Source organism: Strix uralensis, chromosome 1 (genome assembly GCF_047716275.1).
Source record: "Strix uralensis isolate ZFMK-TIS-50842 chromosome 1, bStrUra1, whole genome shotgun sequence".
NCBI classification, from domain to species: domain Eukaryota; kingdom Metazoa; phylum Chordata; class Aves; order Strigiformes; family Strigidae; genus Strix; species Strix uralensis.
Genome location: NC_133972.1, coordinates 101,036,581 through 101,061,266, shown reverse-complemented (window position 1 = coordinate 101,061,266; position 24,686 = coordinate 101,036,581). Strand labels below are relative to the sequence as shown.

The following is a 24,686-nucleotide window of genomic DNA, read 5'->3' as shown; positions in this document are numbered from 1 at the left end:
TCCACATTACAAAACCAAGGGGAAAAAGTGCATTGAGAAGACAGGAAACCTAAAAGCTTAATTTCAGTATCATCTGAACTGAGAAACACAGCCTGAGTCTCAGAAACTATATTCCTTTACCTTCTAGAAGATCAGGATTTTCTTCAACTACTTCACCCACAACATTCAGGTTCGTCAGAAAAATGGCTTTTTCCTTCTTAAGTCAAAATTCAGTCTAGAAGCAGCTTCTTAACTACAGTAACGCACAGATAAGGCATAAGACCCAATAAAACCACCATACAGTAGCTGAAACAATACTGCAGACAAGTTAACTTTTTAATTAGGCTAAAAAAAGCAACAACTGAACTCAGTATCTAAGCAAGAACACATTACCATCTACAAAACAAATATAAAAAAATCTAAACGCATTACTTCCAATAATTTCAGCTCACTTCTGTTCAAAAATGTAGAAAGGGGATGGACATAAGCAAACATAATGAGAAGTATTACAATATAAAATGAAGGCTGCGTAAGACAGGAAGGGAATGCTTGGGTCACAGAAACAAAACAGTGTATACTAAATCCAGAAGAGTTGCACTTCCTTCTGCCTTGTACAGCCACAAGACAGAATATCTCATGTATTATAATCAAACCAGAACAAAAAATTCACAGTAAATTGAGAGTCCTTCAACTGTGACCAGCAATGATCATTGCGATACATTAATCATTTAGAATACTAGCACAGGTTAAATCAGTCGCGTCTGTCTGAAATAAAATACCATGTTTTACTTATACTCTGCTTTTCCACTTGTGAATAAAGCCTGCCTACCTTACTTGTGGCCACTGGAGAGTTGCAGGCCTTCTGCATTTGCAAGAAAAGCTTGACTCAACTCGTTGCATGATGGAGTACTTGAAAGAAAGAATGATGAAAACAAGGAAGAAATTGAAAGAGAAAGAGATTGAAAAGCACAAATAATGTCATTTGTCCTAGCAGTACCTTTTCTTCCTCAGGCACATAGTTTTTCAAGAGAACACCCATCTTCAAATCACCTTACAGCTTCCTATAAATATACCTAAAGGAGGTGGATGAAATGTGTCTCATGTGGGAAACTTTTGAAATTCAGAAGGCACCAGCCTTAGGACCAACACGCTTTCATAACCAGACACGAGTACGTCTGCAGCTCACCTCCTTTCCTTAGCACTCACCACCATTAGGCTTCTCAGTCCTTGCACTCTTTTTCAAGTGATCAAGCTTTTTTTAAAAAAAAAAAAAAAAAACCAAACAAACCAACAAAAAAACCCCACACACCAAAACACAAAAAAAAAATCTCACAAATTCACTAACTTTTGATAGGCAATGGCAGTTCCTCACTGCCTGTGAGACAGGGCAGCACAGACAAACCTCACAGTTTCAGGAATCTCCACTTTCTTCCAAGGGTCAGAGGAAATAGCACCATTTTTTTTCCACCCCTTGTTGCTTATTCCCTCCTCTTCTCCAGCTGCTCACGGCCTTTAATTGCTTAGGCCCTGAAGGATTGCTACACCTGTCAGGTCCAAAGAACAAAGCTCAACAGGTATCCTTAATTCTCTGTCTGGCAAATCTAGGAGGGTCTCTCCCACCAGAGACACCAAGACCTCCCATAAAGAGAGCAGAGGACTCCAGATATTTTGCAAGCCAACTCCCTCAGAATGCTACAGATGAACAGGGAACAAAAAAAAAAGCAACCCTTTGTGCATGGCGCCAAAGGTCACACTCCAGGGACAGCTGCTGGAGTATGGTAATAAACAGAGGATAGATATGTAGCTCTCTTGATTTCTCCACTTCCCATAAAATGCCAAGTGTTTCCCAGTACTACAAGTCTATTTATGTCTACCCCACAGCTAGAACAGGGTCATCACTCGTGCTTTGGAGAAAATTCAGAACTTCTGTTCCACCCTGACAAAATCCAGGCACAAGTCCCCATTTGGTATTTCACTAGCACAGATGAGATTCCTGTTGATGTCCTGATTGCACGCCCTGCTATTATGCTCTTTCTTTGAAAACCTTGCTGTAAAATAGCCTTGTAGTAATGAAGAAAGAAAACAGACAGCACATGGTTTTTCAGCTAGCCTTACCCTTGGATGAGCAAAATAACTGACACAGCTGTAAGAGCTACAGCTGCCTCCTTTGCCAGTTTCCAAATCATGCCAGGTGGTTCACAAAAAACATGCTGAGCAGCCCCACCAGAGAAGGGCCAGGAACTTCATCTTCTCCTTGCTGAGAACAGAGCCATCAGAAAAAGCTAGTCACAAAATCCCCAGGCAGCTCACAAGCAGCTGCAGCAGCTACTTTACCTCTGAAGCTGTTACACATGGCTGCAATAATATATTTACAATTCTAAAGAAAACACTTATTTTCTCAGTTTCACTTACAAAGGTTGAAGGGCTCATTAGTAAATCTGAGGCAACTAGCTTCAAAGAACAGCACTGAGATGTCTTGTATTTTCTTTTTTGAATCATTATCAACATTACTTACAATTATCCTTTTAACTGGCATAGTCTGTAGTTTCTAAAAGCAGAAGATAGCGCAGAAACCAGGATGAAGGCATAAACTTTCTCTCCTTCCTAAATAAATACAAGCTATCTGTAAGTGCATTTTATTCTAATATAATCATGTGCTATGTACAAGAGGAAAATTGTATTACTTTATCTGTATCAGTAGAGTTAAAACAATACAATTGGTTTACCTACACAAAACACCAGATATAGATTATTTTTGAGGCTGATGACCATAACATTTCAAACCATACACAACCCTCCACTACTTCATGTAATCCCATGTACCCAACTTGACTTTGTATTACAACTTGTTTATTTATGCAGCTTTTTTCTCATCTTCCTGATATCAAGAGTTTAACTGTTAGTAAACTGTTAGTAAACATAAGGCAACACTGTCCATGTCTCATTTTTCCAAGTATATATGCTTTGGCTTAAAAAACACTCTACAACTATGACTAAAAGGAGGTGAAGACGCTTTTCCAGTCACTCCCACTCCATGCTATTCAGCCTACTGAGCACTACCATCTAAAATGATGATCAATACGACCAGAAGGTTAACAATAATGTGCTGCCCTTGTTTAGCAATAGAGACTAAGCATCCGGGATCAAAATTAGCAATTTTCCAGGATGGTGTAATTCAAATAAATATCCTATTCACAATATGGATAGAAGGTCAGTTCAGAAGTGTGACTACTAAAGCCAAGTAGTCATACTGAAAGTAAAGGAAAAGGTCTAATTCTTTATCTTTTTTTTTTTTTTTTTCAAGCATTCTTAAAATGCTGGGAATGACAGAATTACTTATTTTTAAGTGTTTGGAATTGGAAACTGCAATGCATTTTTTTAATATATATGTGTTAAGCTGATGACAGGTAGAAAGTGAACTTTCAAGTCTCACTCACCTATACTTCAATAGTTTCATATGCCAGATGGTTGCAGATGTTTCTAGGTAGCTGGGCCTACTAGAGAGCTCACTGCTACTTTTGCCCCAACTTGTTCTTCTGCTAAAAATATGTAACAACATTCCTTGCTGTCTTATTAATAACCGTAATACAATATAAAGTTAATATTAATATAATGCAATCCAGGTGGCGTGGAAAGTGATGACAGAGGTGTAGTAGCTGGCACTCTTTCCTCTGAGCTGGTAATGAAGTAATATCTTAGCACACGGGTACAGCCTACTGAAGCACTGTTTACCAAAGAAGGTGTATAGCCCCAGCCCAGACCACCTGGGGTCACTGAAAGTCACATGACACTTTTTGAAAGAGTAGAGGTACCAACCTGTCCTGGCTGAATTCCAGGCAGAGAAGTGGACTGTAAAACCAAGTAGCATTGCCATAGGTGATAATGTGATGGATGGGCGTCTTAGAGCCAAACTGCCTTGCATGCAGCTGCACAAGGATTGTGTTAGTCATCCTCACAACCCAGTGAGTGAGATCAGACAGAAAAGGGACTCTCATTTAGACCATAATTACTGGCGAGGTAGGACAGCTGTGCAAGCACTGGAAAGAGAAAACTCCTCCCAAAAATTTTTAGAACTTTATTCTTATTTGAGACAACACAGGAAGAAGAGGACATTGCAACGTGCCAGGTCCCACGTCCTTCTCTGACCACTCCTCCACCACCACAGATACAGACTGAAGTCGTCTTAATCTCTTGCTAACTGAAGCCATTAGCAATCTTCATACAACAGTTCTGGAAGAACTTGGAAAGGAGGTATCTACAACTGGTTTTGAAAGAAAAAAACATTTGAAACTGCAAGAACAAGACTTGGGGCATGATAACAGCAGGGTCTAACTTCTTCCTATTCAGCTCCTTCGTTTGATTACAAACCACCAGTAAATATGTGGTGATAGAAGTTTCCAGAGACTGCATCTGACCAATCTATGATTTCAAAATTTAGCAGTACCCTGAGAATTACCAGCATGCTCGCTCCCATCATTCTTGACACTGAGCAATACAAAGACTCTTAAGTTATGAGCAGCCAAACTGAGAGACTTATATGAGAGAAGTGTCAAATTCAGGAATTAGATCTCTGGGATAGGTCCGATAGATACGGCTTTTAAGCCTAGATCAAACAACTGAACTGAACTATAACTTACCCAAACTATAACTTGTCAAAAGAACCTTGCAAGAACTTCAGAGACCTCTTATGTTATACTGCTGAAGATAAGACCCAGCATTTGACAGTTACTTTGTATCTGCTGCATGGGTATCTCTGTTCCTTTGAAGGCCCACATCGCAGAAGACAACAAGCTGCTGGAGACTGAGCAGGTTTTCACAGTTGTACTTTTGGGTGGGTGTTTATACTCCCCCAAAGAGTGTGTTTCACACAGGACTCTGATGCAGTTTGTGCTTTTAAGTCAGAAGACGGAGCTGGATCCTATCCCCTCTGCTCTCATATTGAATTTTCCCTAGAAAATTCAAGCACGCACAACCACTACAGGGACAGTCTCTTGAAGTACAGGATTTTGTCAGCTCCACAAATACTTGGCTAGATCCAGAACACTTGGGAAACCTGTTGGAAATAACTTGTATTAAATCCCATCTTCTGTCAAAGGATGAGAAAGGGCTGGTATCCACCTGCCTCAGGGAGAATACAGAAGACCTAGGCATCTTGACAGCCCTCAACTAAAACATTCCCCAATCCTCAGTGACACTTGTAGAAGATAGCACCCAGTTTCCCCTGCCTGTGGGTTCATTTTCCCTGGGACAATGATGATATTCCAGTTTCCATCTTCTATTCTTCAACTCCCATGAAGAGCACAACTACTAACCCAAAAATGACCTCTTCAGAGAATGATTGCTCTATCTACCATTACCTCCAGCAAGATCAGGATCCAAAGCATCCTCTCTTCTTCTGCTTCAGCCTAGCATTTCTTAATGCCACTGTGCTTCAAGGAAACCCAGGGAAAAGGAGCCAGTTGGTAGGTTTTCTGCCCTCAGAAAACCTGAGGTTGATGCCAGGACATAGCCTGGCACTGAATTCAATGCCAGAGCTGACCTCCGTGCCAGGACACAACCTGGTGGAACAGCCCCTGGTATCACACCACGCCCCAGTTAGCCCTGGCTTTAATCTACGGCTAAATCACAGCAGCTGAAAATGGAAATCTGGATGGTTTCTTTATGAATGAAACTCCAGAATCCCTCTAGTGCTCATTGGATTATTTGTTTATACCACTATTTTTTGAATGACACTGTTCCTAATTACAAATTCTTGGAAGAGATTTAAACACAGAAGTTGCCTCCACTTTTCTCAGAGGAGGTGAAAACAACTATCCTTATAGCACTATATCTCCCCTTTCCACCATGACCACCAGTACACCATATACACTGTGAGATTTTTTGATTTTCCATTATTACTCAAAATATTTCCATTTCATTTTCTTCACAAATTAGACTGTGTTTTCCTATGTTATTACAAACATGTATTTCTTACAGAGCTGCCCCAACACTGAATGGTGTGGTGGGATGTGAAAACAGAATATGGCAACATACTCAGCATGCTGCAATTATATGAATAAATTATAATGAAGAAGATCTCTAAAAAAAGCACACCATTTGACATCGGCCATGTATATATATCCACTCTCCTGAAGAACCCTGTGTCAGCAAGCCAGAAGTATCAAGTAACTCAAAGCAATTCAAAACCAACAAACCCAAAGTACCAAATTAGATTCAAAGCCCATTATTGGCACTGGGCCTGAGCCACAAATTTAGATCCAGTTTGGAATTTTCCCAAGGTTCACAGAAATGGGCAAAGGGACATCTGAATTCAGAGTCCAGACTAGATCCAGTTCTCATTCATACAGTGGACAGTAAGACACCCCTAAAATTCTCAGAAACAAAACAGTAAAAGCCAAGATGGCACCTTGGGCAACCAAATCAAAGTAAGCAACCCCAAAAAGCTCTGCAACTTGGCTTAGTTACTCAGCAAGAATTTGTAGATGTGGCTAAAAACACCGTAACAGAATTTGTGGTACTTCATTGCATCAGCAACTAAGATGGTGTGTCATGATCTAGTACCGGGGCACCTTGAAACCACTGGGGATACCCAAGGCAAGCATTCCCGACAGCAGTGCCAGGCCCTGTGGGGTTCAGTTCAGCACACGAGCACCGGGCATGCCTGCCGCACACACAGGACAGGACTGAGCGCAACCCAGGGTACAGCAAACTGCTTCATCCAGAGACACGGCTGTGAGGAAAACTGTGTGCACAGAGAGAAGCAGGGGAAAAGGGTGAGGAGGAGGTTACAATTAGGCACTGAACTCCAAGCGAAGGAAGGACTGCAGACACCTTTCTTCTCAGTTTTTCGTATGGACTGGTTTCAGTGCTCCACCTCAACCAGAGACTTGATGCTTTCAGGGTGGTAAAGCCCATCCTAGCCAGTGTTCATGGAACTCAGCCACCTAACTTCACTGTGCTCCTCCACAAGGATCTCCAAACATTGCCACTCAGAAGACACTTTATAGATCTAGACTTGCATCCAGGCTCAGGTATAATTGTAGGTTTAAATAGAAAAAGTATTAAAACCAACATATGAAATCAGGAGTTGTGCTTCCAAAGAACTGGACTAAAGAAATGCTGCCCTTTGGATTCAAACTATAACATCTGTCAGTTACAAAAACAGCTACTAATGACATATAGAATTTTGATAGAATGTCAAAGAAATTTTCATTTGAGTTTTAAATAGTTTTATTAACAACTATTCAAGTTTTATTAATAACTATTCATATTATTTAACTTACAATGACTTACAAGAAGTTACTTTATTAACTAGAAAAATACCATTGTCCCTAAAAATTTCCACTCAGCCGTGGCGAAATCTGACACCCACTGAAGCAAGCTGGATTCCTGCTACTGACTTCACTCCCTCAAGGACATCCCACAGCAGTACATCATCTACAAGGAGATGTACAAACCAGCCAGTGATTTGAAGGCAGCAAGTTGGCACCTCTGTTTAGAGAATAAGTGAATATTCATCCAAGTCAAAAGATAACTTAAAAACTGATGAAAGAAAACTAGTATTGATCAAATTCACTGGCAAAAAGGCCAACAGTTTGTAAGATTTCAGGAATGATTTAGACACCAGCGTTACTATGTATTTGAGCTAAAACTCCTAAGCTTGTTTCAAGATATTTTGCTCTAGTCACCATCAAGACACTAAATAGACCACCAGCTCACTAATTTTCAAAGTAATTAATCAATCAAGCCTCAAATCTGTCAATGTGAACTGACACCTGAATTTAAACCTATGCTCTGCTTTGACAACTGCATTCCTCCAAGATCAGAGTTCGTCCTGATCTTTGGGAAAAATGGAGCAAAATCCTTCTTAGTCAACTAATGTGGTGATCTTCTAGACACCAGCTGAATACCATCTTGAGGAAAAGCTGTAGAAAGAGTATCTCCACCTCCAAAAAAGAAAATGGAAAGCCTGTCCTTAAAAAGCAACACAGATCAGTTGGTTCTACAAAATCACACACACAACAATGTAATGCCAAACACAGAAAGGTCGCACTAACTGCTAGTGCTCACAAAGAACCAAGCTTTCAGTAGAACTAGTAAAGGTAAACAAATCCAATGAACTCTTTTTTTTCTTCCTTCTTTGCAGAAGCTAAGAGAAGAACAAGAGACATAATTAAGGCACTCTAAAACAGGCCCTGGTTCTGCAAACACAGAGGTAACTGTAACCATGTAAGCAGATTTCAGTGAGCCTGCCCACATCATTACAATAGCAGAAACAAAGTGTTTGCAAGAGTCAAAACCTCAGATTAACCAGTCACTGGGCCAAGACTTGCCTTTAGCAGAGTAGCTATCTTTCAATAGCCAGGTTTACGGCACCTCTAGACACTTAGGCCATCTTTCACCCAAAATCTGCGAGTCCAGTTTCCAAACATTAATTAAACTTGAGAAACACACTGCATGCTGAAACACAGGCCAGGAGTTAAATGCATAGAAGTGGCCATGGATTTTGGGTGGCTCCTAAGACACTAAACCAGGGTGGGACGGGGGGGGGATGGGAAGGTGGGGTAGTGTGTGTGTGTTGGTTAGTGTAGGGTTATAAAGAAAATGCCAGGACAGTATTCAAAACAAAGTAAAAGCAAAACACAACACAGTGGAACACTCTCGAAAATCAGGTTGCATTAACCGTAAATCCAGATTTTAAACTATCTTTTTGTTTACTTCATGAGGTGTCAGAATCCATCCTGCCCTTCTTTTAATTAGCTCTGACTCCAAAAAAAGCCTCCTTTGAAAACAATGGGACCAGTCTCTGAATCGGGGAGGACTGAGCACATGAAAACAGAATTGACCCAGCACACCAAGAGCTTCCAAAGGTTTTGTGCGTTAGGCAGAGCTCTGTTCGCTGGATGCTGTATCCTTGGCAACTATTATGCGAGAAACCGTTCTACAAATGCAAAACTTCTGTCTGCTCCAAGAGCTTTTCTCTGAAATACTTTTATGGGGTTTTGGATATCCTTAAATCTAAGGGCACACACAGCTCTTTGTCATCTTCCCGCAAGCTCCCAAGAGCAAGACATAATACAACAAGTGATGTTAAGAGAGTATTTTCCTCCCACTTCATCAGAGAGCAAATAAAAGTTTTATAACTTTGTTTTCTTCTGGGAAGAAAAAAGAAGTGGGCTTTTTTTTTTTTTTTTTTTTTTGGTGCACTCTGCAGAATTAACATGCAAATATAAGATAATAATGAAAGGACATTATTATTATGTCAACCAATGGCACTGCTTTGAAAACTGAAAATTCAAGGATCATGCCCGGGTGCCTGACTTCAAGGGCAAAACTACAGATGCCAGCATACGTATTAGAAGAAGTATGCAAGAAGAGATAGGTAAGATTTGACAAGGGCCGTGGCAGTAACATGCTGCAGCTCTTTGCAGGAGGGACTGGTAGCACCGATTGTTTCAAGGGCAGCAGACACACTGCTATTTTTACCAAAGCCCTGGCTGTAACTGCCTAGCTCATTAAACCTCACCACAGCAAAGCTCGGATCCTGCCGGCGCGACCGTGCTCCTCACAGCTCGGCTGCCGTTAAACACCACGTTATTCCCCAATATCCCCAGATATTCAGACATCACTAGCGAGGGACAGGGACGCAGCGTTCGATACCCAACCAGGGCTTTGCTTTGGTGGTGTTGTGGGGTTTTTTTCCTCCTGACGAAAACGTAGAGCAGCTACAGCTAAAGCAGAGGCAGTAGCTGCCCGTGAAGGCGTTTGGGAACACACGAGAGGGCCTCTCTCCAGGACCGGAGGAAATATTTATACTGCCAGGGCTAGGGATAGCGCCGGCGAGGCACGGGAGCCGGCGGCGCACGGGAGCCCCTCGGCCGGGCGCCCTCCCCGCGCAGCCCCGCGGGGCGCGGAGCCCGGGCTGCCGCCCCGCAGGGTCCGGGGGCCGCCCGCCGCCTTTCGGCCTGTCCTCCCCGCTGCCGGGCTCCCGCGGGGCGGCCGCTGCCCTTTGCCCGGTGCCCCCCGCCCCCACCTTCCCCGTCCCCCGGTACCTTCTGCGGGGCGCGGAGGAGGCGGTGCACCCCGGCCAGCTGGGTGGCGAGCGGGATGTCCTCCCGGAAGGTGTACAGCGGCGGCCGGGTGGGCTCGGGGAAGTTGGTGCTGTTGAAGGGGTCGGTGTCATCCAGCAGCTGCACCCGGCAGACCAGCGTGGCCATGGCGCATCCATCCACCGCCGCGGCCGGGCGCGGGCGGCGGAGCGGGCACCCCCCGGGCACCGACACCGAGGCGCTGCGTGCGTGCCCGCCGCCGGCTGGCAGCGGCACTGCCCTCCCGGCCGCGGCACTACCCTCCCGGCCGCGGCCCCCCCCGGCGCAGCCTGGCCGGCCGGCAGCCTCCCGGCTCCCCGAGCGAGCGCCGGCCGCCTCACAGCCGCCGCGCCTCGGGGAGGCGGCCCATGGCCCCTTCCCCGCCGGGATCCACGAGTGCGGCCGCGCTTCAGGCCGAGAAGGGAGGAGGAGGCGGCGCCGGAGCCGCGGGGCGCGGGTAGAACAGCAGCAGCAGCAGCAGCTCCCCCATACCCGGCCGCTGCGCGCCGAGCGGGCAGCGGGACTGCCGCCGCCGGCACAAGCAGACCAGCAGCGCCGGGCGGAGGGCGGCCAGCGCCCCCCCGCGGCCACCGGCGGCGGCGCCGCCCTCACGGGCGCCCAGGGGGCCGCCTCCTCCCCCCCGGCCTAGGGAGACCTCCCCGCGCCGGGCGGGAGGGAGGGAGAGGCCGCCCGGGATCCCCCGCCTCCGTCGGACCCTCCGGCCTCCCCTCTCCCTTCTCAGGGCCGAGGCATCTTCGCCTCAGGGCGAAATAACGGTTCCCGCCCGAGTGGGCACCGGTGGCCCCGCGCCCCGCCAGGGCCCCTCTGGGGGCAGCGGGTGAAGAGTCGCCCCCGCCGTGAGGGAAGGGGCCGCGGCAGGGTCAGCCCTCACAGTGCGGCGGGGCACAGGGCCCCCTCATGTTAGAGTGAACGGTTGTACTAAGCTCGGTCTTGACGTCACAAACATCCCCAGTGTCCTAAATCTTTAGTGTAATATTTATCCAGTTCAAAAAGGAAGCTTTAAATAATACCTGCTTCAGAAAAAAACCCAAATAAATTTAGAAACTGTCCTGAAACCTGGGTATTCGACCAAGATTGTTGGGCAGGTTTCTCTGCACAAAACCCGCTTTGCCGTAGGGTTCTATGTGCCCCGGGGTGCGTTTGGCTTCCCAGAGCTGACAGCCCAAGCGGTCCCGCCACCTGGCTTCACACCTCAGCTCTCGACTTGCCTTAGGCCTGGTTCTGCCTTCTCGAGGGGAAGACGGCCCAGGCGCCTGGGGCTGGGGCAGGTGCAGAGCACGGTGTTGCGCTCTTTGAGTCAACTCTATGCGGGGCTACGGAGTCTGCGGCCTCATCTGTGGGGATCCAGGATGCACATGCCCTGGTCTCTTCACTCTTAGGGGCACAGGGTGGAGGAAAAGGAACGTGAAATGAGCTACAGGCAAAATACAGAGAACGGAGGGTCTCGCTGTCCTGGGGGGATGGCTGCACTTCCACAGGCTGAGCATCTACCCCAGGGGATGGTCCGTGCTTTACGGCCATGGTTCGTGACTGCCTTCCCTTTCATCCTTTGTGGAGGGGGCTGTGAGGCAAGGGCTGCAGCACTGTGAGAAACAGGGGGGATTTATCACAGAAATTATATGTCTTAAGCAAGAAAGCATGACCTCTAGATCATAGTGTTCGCATGAAGCAACAGTTTCCTCCCAAAATGATTACTGGTTTGGGAGTATTTGTCAGTGCTGGGACAAAAGGGGATTTCTGTCCACACGTGGTCTGTCCTTCTGTTTCTGTTATTCTCAGGAGTAACTTGTCATGATTCGGTTTTGCCTGCAGTTATGCATATCTTCAGAAAAAAGCATCTAGCATAAAGATTGCTAAAATCAGGAAGGATTTTAAAACTCAGACGCTATGTTGCCATTTCAGATATTTCACAGCTGATGTTTTATCCTCCTCTTTTTTTTTTCTCCCTCAGCTTGGACAAGAAAAAGGGCCAGTGGGCTGTCTCACCCCATTCCTCATCTCTCTCTCTCAGTTGTGATTCTCATGAACTATCAAAAGTTACACATGGTGAAGTCCTGATTTTGAGTTTTGTACCGAAGCACTTGAAAATTTATATTTTACAAATAGATGTATTTTTTCTATCTGCTTTAGTACCAACAATTTAGTTTCTAGAGGAAACAATATTTCTGCATATCTGTCTGCTTATTTATGTTGTATATTTTTGTCACTATGTAAAGTCAAGATTAAACAGGAAATTTTGGGCTTGTTAATCATAATTTACTTAATTACCATTTATATTAAGCTTCTGATTTTGTAAAACAGATTTGTACATTTGCTGCTAATCAATGTTCAGTATGAGGTGGCGTAAGAAAATAGAGTGATACAAACATGCAAGGATCCTGAGTCAGCCAGAGCTTTGAAGTGCATCTACCTATACCTTTTCCTAATTGTAAATATCCCCAAACCACTACAGACCTTTGAATTTCAGAAGCTGGATTTTATTTGAATTTGAAATAAAACAATACAGGTGGAAAGAGAAAACACAGATCTGCTGGATAAAACAGAATAACATCACAAGGTCAGTGTGCGTGTGTGTGTGTGTAGAGGGAGAGAGAGATCCATGTCTAAATTCTATCTTTTAATCATTTCCCACCTTTCTACATATTCTTCAGAGACCTCTGAAGCTTCAGTCTTTTTGCATCAGCCTGAGACAGTGCTCTGTATAGTTTGCTCCCTCCTCTTCCAAGCGGTCACCAGTTTCTGCTCCTGCTGGAGAGCCATACCTTGTCCTTTGAGAAGTCCTTCCCCTGCTCCTGGTCTGCTTTGCGGCCCACAGCAGAGCGCACTCCCCTCTCCTCCCCTTCCACAAAGTTGTATTTCTCCAGTGCGGCAGCTACAACAAGGAAGCAGGCACCTTGCCTTCTTTCTGTCCCACTACAGCCTTTTAAATGAACATAGATGGCTTTTAAAAGACTTTTAACACACAGTAAAATGCAAATGAACAGCCAGATACTGCCTGTCAGAGCTACACGGCATGAGGCACCACAGGCATTGCATCTGGAAAGACAATCAGAGACACGACAAGAACACCGTATGTGGTTGTCTCACCCCATTCCTCATCATGGAAGGTAAGGTGTCAGAGAAAGAGAGAGTGTTTTCCTTGGTCATGCTGAATGAAATCAGCATTCAGGAGCTCTGGGGAATCCTCAGCAGAGTCCAGGCTGTGGTCCTTTTACCTTCTGAAGTATCACGGACTTCTGAGTCCCCTTTCCAGGGCAGGCAACTGCGATGGGCCACGTAGCTTGCTGACCTTGGGGTTCCCGAGTCCATCTCAAACCTTTTCCGTAAAACAAAGCCTGAGCATGATCAAGTAAAGTTCAGAGTTTTAAGCTTCCAAATTCTTTTTACAAAAACTTAAGGAGGAAATCCTTCATGTGCACACATATTTCAGGAATGAAACATAACTCGGGAGTTTTCATTTAGTGCTGATTTATTCTTCTTAACTCATCCCATTATTGGCATTTCTAAAAAATACATTGTTGAATGAGTTAAGAAGGTGTGTCAAGCTTAAATTTGAATTTTATTATTGTTGAAACCTGAATGTTAAAAAAACATCATTTTTTGCCTTTAATTTCCTCTTTTTTATTAAAAATAAAAAATATATGTTTGGTGGAAAGTTATTGAAAGCATATTCTTTAACCCAAGGACCACCCAGACACAACATAAATATGGATTTAAGCAGTTTTAAAAAATGATACTAGGTATCCAAGCAGTTGGAATACCTCCATAGGAATCTTAATTTTTCTGGTATATCATCATGTCAATACAGAGCTAGATGCATGATCATGAGATTACAGTGTAAGCATGTGAAGTGGCCAGTCCTTTAACTTCTTTATCTCTCTCTTTCAGATAAATTGAACCACTTTCCAAGTTTTATTTTTTCAAGTTTAAGCCAATTTTAGTTATGGGAGAACAAAACCATTTTTAACTTCCATGATTTATTCATTTAACATTAATAAAGCTGAAAAATCACAGTCTATTTGGTAATGGTAATCAAAATGGTCTTGCAAACCACTGGAATTAAAGTATGGGAATGAAAGTGCTGACAGATCCTTTACCGTAGTGATGGGAACAGTATTTCTGCCTTATCCACACTATAATCTGTAAATAACACTTCGTTCTCCTAGTGAAGTGTGGGGAGTGATTTATTGTCATTGATAGTGTGGACAGGCAAATAACATAACACACTGCTCAAAATAATGGTGTGTAAGTGAAATCCAGTCTGTGAGGAGACCAAGAATAATACTGTGATTTCGGCCTCCTTCATCCAAGGATCTCAAAGTGCTCTGTGACCATTAAATGTTGCCTGCTTATTCTCACCCCACAGATGGGGAAACTGAGGAGCTGGCAGATCAAGGATACAATTCTAATATAATATTTTTTTTTACAGAAGTGGTTTTCTGCTGATTGCAATGGAAACTGAATTGGGTGTCGTGACTGGATCACAGAAAACATCCACAGAAAAGCCCACCATAACAGGAAACTTTTTCTTTGGGAACTAAGGACTTGCAATGGCCCACAAGATTGTCAGTGGTCTGAATCAAGCTTTAATTGCAGAATCACATTCAAATTCAGTTGATTCTTACCAAAAATTGTTCTCCTATGGTGGCTGGCTAATACTGTATATGAAGTAATACTGTATGCAACTAACCCTGGCTAATACTGTAGTTTGGTGGTGAAGGAGAGTTCAAGGTACACAATTCCAAAATCATTCAATGTCCAAAGATCCTGCACAGATCTGTAAAATCCAAACCCTGGATCCACGAATCACACCAGCCCAGGAAATAATCTGGTAGATGTTCTGACAGTTATCCTACAGAGTTCACCTTCATCTGTGCAAGGTCTTCCCCTGAGGTAGCCAGGTCTTAAAGATGTAGCCGCTGCTGAAAGGACAGAAAAGTGAGGTTTCTGTGATGTGCACGCTGCACAGTGCCATTTAACAGTCTTTGGTTACACAAGCACACTTGCAATCCCTTACAGGACTCTTACCTCCTTCAGCACACAGGCAAGGGGGCTTAATTCATGCGCATGGATATTTTATTTCACCTTCACTGTTTAATGCTCAAGGCCTCCTGCCATATCCATTGCACGCTACTTAAACCCTGTTCTGATGACAGAACTAATTTCCTCAAGGGATTTCCTCCAGTGCTCAGTACTATAACAGATGAATGCTTCACAACTATTTATTAATTTATTTTCACAGCACTCCTCTACAGGGAGGAAGTCATTTTACCCCCATTTTATGGATGGAGTGTTACAAGACAAAATGGAGACAAAATCCAAAAGTAACCACCGCTGTTGGCTGTCCAAGTCCGAGCTGCCTACAACCAAATTTTGAAACCCCTGAGAATGCTATGTGTTAAAAGTGCAGCTGCCAGTGACCTCAGCTGAGGCTGATGGATGTTCTGCAGCTAACACCAGGCTGCTCAGAGGAGGAGGAAACATGTGCAGTGAGACTATGAAAAAGTCGCTGTGAGCAACTTTAACATTGCACTGGAATTTTACTGTGGCAGCATTTACGGGGCTTAATCATGAAATCCCCTTACCTGATTCCTCAGGCCACTGGATTCATTCACTTTTAAGTGCCTCAACAAGTGGGGAATGAGCTTGCACCGACCTTCTCTGCTAGTCAGTCCTGATTCTTTCTCAGAAAGAGAAGGCATGTAACATACGAAATTGTAAAGTAAAATCTATCCTGAAAATAATGTGTTCCATATCTGTGTAAGCACATATATGTGTGTGTAGAGACATTTTCTCTGATTCTAAGGGGAATGCCTCCTGCTGCTTACTCTTGATAATCCTACACATCAAACCTCCAACCAAGAACCATCCACGCTTTATTGAATTACAGTTGATTGTAACTGCTCAAGCTAACAAGCCCATGGGTGTCAGTGAGGCCACAAAGGTATCTAAGGTGTCTAAGGACACAAGTGTGAGACAATGGGTACAAACAAGCATCACTTAAGACCTTTTTCTGCTTGAGGGATCTTTTACCATTCATAATGTTACAGGACCATAGCCACATATGATTTTTTAAATAACAACTGATTCTCCAGAGCTGGCCATTAAAACCAGACAAACAACTCAAGCTACAGATCAGTCCTCCTCTTTCACCACTATGGTGTGTGTTTCATGGATTTTATGTCTATTTTTCATTATCCTTCTTTAAAAAGTAGGAAATTTGGTGGATTCCTCCAGAGGACGTGAATGTTACTCCTTTCCTGGAAGTGGCTGATTAGAATGAGGGGGAGGAGGTTGCAGAGCTTGAAGATAATGGCAAAGCAGAGGGTGAGGGTCACAGGAGAGACCTCAGAGCCTGCAAATCATGTTTAGATGGAGAGGTTGCTGAGTTAGGCCACAGAAACGCTGGAAAGAAAACTGGCTAGGGAGCAGAGGGGAGGCTGCAGAGTTTGCTGCAACTCAGAAAGTTCCTGAATTGACTGCAAAGAAAACTGGAAGCAAGGTCTGATTCCATGCTGCAAGAACATTGCAGGAGGAGCTGGCTGCAAGCATTTTCTGTTTCTGTTCTAGATTCCTCACTTTGAATTTACTGAAAATATACTAGCCTGGATCTTAACACAGTTTGGCTTTTGACTTGAAAAGCCATTTGATCCATTTTGAGAAGTTCATTCTAGAGAAGAGCACAGACAGAGCTCGCCCCTCTTCGTCTTCCTCCTTGTTCTGTGATGCATGCTGTACATTAATGGATGACAACACAGTGGTTACAGGGGTTTGCTGAATTTTGTCTTCACAGAGGACATGAGGCAAAGGCTATTTCCAAGAGCAAGATGAGACTATAATGGAGCAGTTGTCTGTCCTGGTATGGCAGATTTTGCAAGAACACCCCAAAAATGTCAGTCATTCCCTGGCCAATGGTCAGCTGAAAGCATTGTTTGAACTGATTTTTTTTGGCTCGGCAATGGAAGTTGATAATTTCATTTCAGTGAGATAAAGAATAAAGCACAATCTTCTTCTCCATTATAAAAGAGCACATGAATTGAAAAAAAAAAAACTACAAGCAGTGGTGAAAGTGTTTGGTAAGCTGCTTGCTTATTCTTTGACATTTGAATTTTGAAATAAATTCATATTGATTTTATCAAAGATAATGATACCTTGCTAGTATGAGATCTTACAATAAAACTCAGGTAATCAGTCTTTCTTGGAAAATGGGAAGACAGTGCCATGGATTAAATCTACTGGTGTATGCAGTTTAGTGATGCGAGGACTAACAAGGCTTACATTACATTGCAAGCAAATTATATTTTCAGATGGAATTCATGTCACTGCTCTTTCATTAAAGCAATTTTCTAACAAGACAAAAAGCTTGTGTTTCACACACATTTGTACAAAAAGCTTCTATCATTAAATGACTAGCAAGAAGAAGGAAATGGGAATAAAGCAACCCACTTACAGAATGCTGTAGCCATGATGATCTTTTTTGATTTTTCTGTTTAATAGAAACAAATGTCAGACTGGACCCAAGCAGTACAGACGTTTAACAGACAGCAGCCAGGAATGTGGTGACCATTTGCTGGCACATGACCATAACTGAGAACTTCTGAAAAACTATCAAAACCCTTCACTTTTTAAAGTATTTTCTAATATAAGGTAGAATAACCTTTCCTTGAGGGAAATAGCACACTTCCATTTGAAATTTTTGTCTGAAATTTGGTTTAATTTGTATCTTACCATCAACATTAACCCACCAATTCAGGAACTGTTATCTCATCACTTTATATCTCATAATGTAGTGCTCAGTTTTACCTTGGTGAGTTGTATAAACTAAACTTTGGAGGAGAAAAAATTCATAACAGGTACTCACTTTGCATTGTGAATTCTCATTTGATGCAAATTAATCCAACAAATAGGAAAGTTAAACATGTTTCAAGGGGAAAAGTGTTTATTGAAAAGACCACAAATACTTGAAGCTGTGCTTAACAATTTGTCAATCCTTTTGTCAACAAAATGATCTTCTATGGACATTTCAAACTTGTCTTCATGGTTGAGCTTTTGCACTTTAGGTTAGTTAGCTGCTAATCAAGATGCTATTTAAAATGTATTTTCCTCAGCCACTGTATACACATCCAACAAATGTATTCCAAGCTTGGATTGAGAATAAATATTATTTGCAGTTTGAAGATAACACAGGGGAGTGTTTCTATCAACTTTTATAAACATGTGAAGTGACAGCAGGTAATCCAGCATTATTTATTTTGATGTAAAGAGTCCTAGGCTGATATAAACATCCTCAATTCAAAAGTACTTGTTACTAATTTTGTAAACACAAGATCATAAACAAATTTCTGGGGACAGTTAAATCAGGATAATATTAGTCTTAGTAACCAAAATCACCTGCCCCAGGGTGAAGAGCAAGAGACTTCATCATAAGAAATTGCAAGATACTTTGTACCTACCATTTTAATGATAAACACTATTTAGTTGATGATTTTGTATACTCCACAACAGTTTTAGTTTTAAATATTCTTCTTTAATACACATTTCTAAGATCAGATGTTCTTATCAGTGTAAACACTCCCTCTTTCTTGAATGCCAGCATATAGTTGACCTCACCATGGTCTCACAGCAATGAATTCCACAGGCTAAATACGTATTTTTGTAAAGCCTTCCCCTTCATCATTTTGGAATTCCCCTATTTTCAATTTTCTTGAAAGCTTACATTAAAAGACAACTACATAGATATTAATATCTTTCCTTTTTACAGCATTCATTGTTTTAAATAGTTTTATCATCTTCATTTTTATTCACTTACTTTGTAAGAAAACCACATCTAGTATTTTCTTCCTCTCTTGAAATGGAAGTTTTACATTCCTCCGCTATTTTTTAGTCCCTCTATATGTTTAGTTTATATTTTGGGGAGTGGAAAGATGAAAATTGGACAAGAGTAAGAGTAAAGAGAAACTATTTCCATAAAGCCATTGTAATATTTTCTGTATTAGTTTTCATCCCATTCTTTATGCATCCAAATATTTTTATTTATTAATTTTTTGCATTTCCAGCCCCTGGCATACAAAGAGCAGGAGTTTCATCTAACTCTTCATGGTAAAATCTTAATATTTTCCTGGAATGGGCACAGTTACTATAGAACCAAATAAGACATTGTACCAGATGCATAACGCCTCTTCCAATGTATAGCAGATACACATTGCATATTTTAAGTTTTCTGGACAATTTGTCAGAAAGACTGGTCTTACCTCATCTCTCCTGTGTAAATCAATGTGCATGTAAATTTGATCATAAATATTTGTATGTATAGGCAAACACAAAACTCATGCATATTCCATGCTTATGGGAGCAATTAAATTTCTCTCTTGGGCTGCAGGTGTCCATTTTGAACACTGGCTTTCTAAAGACTTGTAAAATAATTCCTTACTAGGATTCTTAGTAAAATCTCCTGCTTGAGGGCTGAATGGGATGAGAATCGTGTTGTCTTTGGGCGAGCGAACTGTTTTCTGTTTTGTTATTTTAAAATGTCTTCTATCTGGGTTGCAGCCCAACTTTGTGACTTGCAACTCAGAAAATGTCCATTCTTCTTTCCTCGAGGAAATATGAAGGCGTCCTTATGAACTCCAGATGGATAAAAACCTGTTCTGCTGGTTAAGGCTTGCAGGCCTGATCCCTGGGCCTGTGCCACTTGACACCAGTCAGCTAGTTTGCCGTTTGATTTTATTTTTCAATTCAGTCTTTTGGACTTCTGCTAAGTGGTAAAGAAAAAAACCAACAAGTCTGCAGAGAAGTTGCTTGTCTGTCTCCTTGAACTCTGTTAGGTAAAGAGAGAAAACAGTCGCTCTTCTCCAACAGTTCCCTTAGTGGCCTTGGCAATGCCAGATGGTCACAACCAACAGGCTCTTCTCCAACAGGCTCTTCACTCTGCAGCCCTTGCCTAGAGCAGAAGATGGCACATCTTCCTTCTTGGCTTGGGCAGGGATGCAATATTAGAAAGCTTTTGATATGCTCTGGGCCCAAACCTTGGAACTATTCAGTTCACATGAGAAGTATTTTATCCTGGTGAACTGCATGGGATCTGAGCTAAACATGGAGGCAATGTTTGTAGAATCACCAATGCCAGAATTCATCTCCTAATAAGGAAGAATGATAGTAAAATCTAACTCATAACTTCATATGCACAGAAGAAGATCTCACTTTTGAAACCAATGTCTGAATTTTGTCGTACAGTCACAGCATTTTTAATCAAGCGAAGGGAACACCCTAAAACTCCTCTGGGTACCAGCATATCCAATTTACCACTTGAACTGTTAAGTCAGAAGGGAATAAAGCCTATACTTTTATGTGACACTGTTTCCTCTTTTCCAGTTTCTGAAAACACCCCTAAAACAAACCCACAATGTGTAGTTCTGCTGGGCTATTACTCTCTCCGTGAGTGCAGTCTGCCAGCATCTGAGGCAAGGGCCAGAAACAGGCACATCTAATTTAGGGAGAGGGAATTTTCTCCTCTTGTCATGAAACATTAATTTTACAAAATATTTTATTATTAATATTGAAAACATCCTCTGGTTGGAAACTTGTTTGCATCATCATGCTGCCTTCTGCTTGTTATTCCTTTACTGTAGACGGTACTTCTCAATGTTATCTATATGAAAAGCTTTTAGGTTTTATTTGATTTTTTTCCCCCTTAACTGCTGAACAGTGCAAATAACCTGTAGATCTCTGCTGAGATAAGGAGTAGCAAAGGAAATTTTTGCTCAAGGCTACTGTGTTCAAACAGACTTGGGCAGCTCCTACTAAACCATGTAATCAAGATTCAGAAAATGACCTTGCCCTACCTATCCTTTTGAGCCCCCAAGTCAGTGTGTGTTAGACTGTGGGTATGGAAAGTTAATGAGGCTGCAGCTAGAATAAGTCGCATGTAAGATCATGGAGGAAGCACAGATGGCTGAGGAGGATCACAGACGGCTTTCCTGCTAGAAGGATATCGAGCTGGCAATGAAGTTCAGTCAGGACCTAGATAAAGAGGAGGAGAGTCCTGATTCCCACAAATTAAGCTGATGGGCTCAGTCATGAAACTGCATGAAACTGCTCATTTTCAGCACTTTGTTAGCGGTAAAGACTACCCCAAGATCTGCACTCCCAGTGCCACATGCTGCTGCAGTCTGGCCATCCCTGGACTTACCCAGATGATGAGATTTGATACTTGCACTATGTACAGATTTTATATGAATTAGTACATTGTGCTGGGGGAAAGTACTGGGTTGGCCAATCAGTTGATCATGGACTGTCTGACATTCAGCAGCTGGAACTGCAAAACCAGTGAGAGTTCTTTTTAGTTCTTTGAACTAGGCTGAATCTGGGTATTTACTTAATACTGATTTCCTTTGATTAAAAAATTCCTTGAGCTATCACAGATATCTTTACCTCATCTGTCCTGATCTTAACTTGAACTGGCTATGTATCAAAAATGAAAGCAACAGTCAAAATCCCTGAAGGACTAGTATTGTAAAAGTCTGTAGGGGAAAAAAAAATGAACTCCTAATAATTTACAGTTTGTTTCCTTCTCGATGGTGAGACTGGCTTTCATACTTGCAACATGAACAACAGTTTTGTTCTGTGGTATTCAGGTTAATAGCTAGTCCATCTTCGGGGTTTTAGTAGTCAAAACCAGTTTGGAATTCTGTCCTTGATGTGGTTGTATTTCTTCCAAAAAAGGAAAAAAAAAACACCCTAGAATATGATTTTGTAGTGTTAAAAAGATAATAGATTTGCCTGCCTTTCCTAGGGCACAATCTCAGCTCCATGTTCAGAGGAGATCTGCAATCAGGTTCTATGACAGCACACTTCAGCCCTGAGAGAAGAAAACAGGAGCTTATGAAAACCTGCTAAGAATTACCTTGTTACAAAGCTCAAGCAAAACAAAGAACAAGAGCTTAAATATCCATGTAAAAGTGATGCAATATCAATAGTAATGCATTATTTTTTCCTTTGTGTCGTGGTTTAACCCCAGCCAGCAGCTAAGCACCACACAGCTGCTCGCTCACTCCCCCCCACGGTGGGATGGGGAAGTGAATTGGAAGACTAAAAGAAAACTCGTGGGTTGAGATAAAGACAGTTTAATAGGGAACGGGAAAGCCGTGCATGCAAGCAAAGCAAAACAAGGAATTCATTCACCACTCCCCATGGGTAGGCAGGTGCTCAGCCATCTCCAGGACAGCAGGGCTCCGTCACGCGAAATGGTGACTTGGGAAGACAAATGCCATCTCTGTGAACATCCTCCCCTTGCTGTTTCTTCCCTCAGCTCTATATGCTGAGCATGATGTCTTATGGTCTGGGATATCCCTCTGGTCAGTTGGGGTCAGCTGTCCTGGCTGTGTCCCCTCCCAACTTCTTGTGCACTCCCAGACCACTCGCTGGTGGCGTGGGGTGAGAAGCAGAAAAAGGCCTTGATGCTGTGTAAGCACTGCTCAGTGGTAACTAAAACATCCCTGTGTTATCAGCACTGTTTTCAGCAGAAATCCAAAACATAGCCCCATTCTAGCTACTGTGAAGAAATTTAACTCTATTCCAGCCAAAACCAGCACACTTTGAAACATGCAACTATAATTTGTGACTGATATGTTCTTATACTTGCCCTATCTGCTGTTTCTAAAAGTAAAGCAAGGTTAAACGCAGATGGTGACTCTGAAGACAAAGAGTCAATCTGTCAACTGAATTTAAAAGTATGACAAAGCAGAGGCATCGTATTACAATAAACAGAATATTCACTGTGCTTAATTATAAAGAATGTCCTTATATCTGAGTTCATGATCAGAGAGTATCATTGTAGCATCTGTGCAATCACACAGCAAGCACCATATCCTAATGGGCTTCATAGCTAATGAAGAATGACAAAATGCAAATGTTTTATTAATCTGGATTAAGCAGAGAAAACAAACTTGGTTTACACCTAGTCTTATAAACAGAAGGTCTAATTTTGAGCCTGCTTATATAGGGGTGTTAAACTAAATACAGTAGAAATAGTGTGTTCAGTGGTGGCGAACAAAGCGGGAGGCAGCCCATTCCCGGGGAGACAGCCCTACACACTGCCTGTGAGGGGCTTGCTCTTTGCAGTGAAATATGGGTCATAGGATCACACACACAATTAATAAGCCAAAATCAACACAGGCGGGGAACATTAGGCTCATTTGTTTAATTATTCACTACAGGCAAAGTCTGTTGTTCATATGATTTCAGAATCTGGGCAGCGCTGTTTTGCACTGGATTGGTCCCCATTCAGATCTGCCTCTAGACCAAACAAGGGAGTTTCTGATCCAAGCAATGGCCACATCTAAGAACTTTGGATAAAGTAGTATTTAGCTTTTGTCTAGGAGTTACGAACTGTCTGCAAGGTATAATGGCTTAAATTGACACATGCCAAAAGATCACTAAACTTTCAACAGCTGTATTATGTATCAAAAAGCATTTTTATATATAACATTCATGAGGAAAACAATAACAGACTAAAATCAGGTTCATTCTAACCTTCAGGAATTCAGCAAGAATCTTGATTATTGTTTTTTGAAGATCGTTTATGTCATTAAAATATGCCCTTTCAGCTACATGGAGACATTTCATGCAGACGTATCAGTGTTAACAGCAGTTTAAACTGAGTATTATAGCACATCTCATATGAAGCTTTTGGAAAGATGAAGATGATTTTTTTGATCATCAGAATTTGTGTGGCTGGAGACAATGTTGTTCTGTGACATTCTTCCAAAGACTCGCGTTCCACCCACTATGAGCAGAAATAGATGCCCATACTTCATAACCTGTCAGGAAACTGAGCAGTGATCCATAAGCCATCCCAACAGGGCAGTAATTATTTTTCAGAAAGGAAAACTGAGGTATCATTTATCTTTTGACCATGAAACACTGACTGATAAGAAATCAATACTGAATTTTACTATTTCTTTATTTTCTGTAGGTAAGTTGAAATCAGCTAGTGTCCCTTGGGTATTAACAGTAGGATCTGGCCACTGAACTGACTCAACACTTGTATGAGGAGGAGAGAACTGATGGAGGATGTCAGACATCGGCTTTTCTACAACAATGAAGAAAATAATGATTACCTAGATAAAACTGTTTCTAACTCAAAATACACAGTAGGCAGAATTAAAAGCAAAGGCTCCACACTATGTTCCTGTGAACATATTCAGGCACTTAGTGCCTGTCTGGACACTCAGGAGTCCTGACCTCTCTTAGCTGGTCCATGGATTTCAGTATTTAAGTAGCTGAGCAGGAGCTTGCAAGCTCAGCACTTTTGTACATCAGGCCACCTGTTGAAGTGCCTAAATATAGTCCTCCGAGCTTAACCTCAGGCTTGGCAACCTTGGCTATTACAAACTGCTATTGCACGTCCAGAGTTATTCAAAAAAGCAGTTCAAGGATTCTGTGGGTCAGGAAATTAGCAGCAAGACAACCCCAGCTCTCTCTGTGCAGAGAGCAAGGCAAAGCTGAATGCGTTAGCAAAATAATATAATTAGATTTGGCAAATAGCTGAAGCATGAGGAACCACTGTGTTATCACTTAGCGCTAAAGCTAATGCCCAGC

At 42.4% G+C, this 24,686-nt stretch overlaps 1 protein-coding gene across 10 annotated transcripts in view; it reads right to left on the bottom strand.

Annotated features, from left to right (window-relative positions):
* Positions 1-10,590, bottom strand: part of FHOD3 (formin homology 2 domain containing 3) — a 415,016-nt gene extending 404,426 nt beyond the window's left edge. For all 10 annotated transcript variants that reach the window (XM_074875159.1, XM_074875167.1, XM_074875176.1 and 7 more), the window contains exon 1: positions 10,032-10,590. In XM_074875159.1, the coding sequence (XP_074731260.1) occupies positions 10,032-10,196 (165 nt within the window). In that variant the 5' untranslated portion in view covers positions 10,197-10,590. The remainder of the gene's footprint in view (positions 1-10,031) is intronic.
* Positions 10,591-24,686: the final 14,096 nt, after the last annotated feature.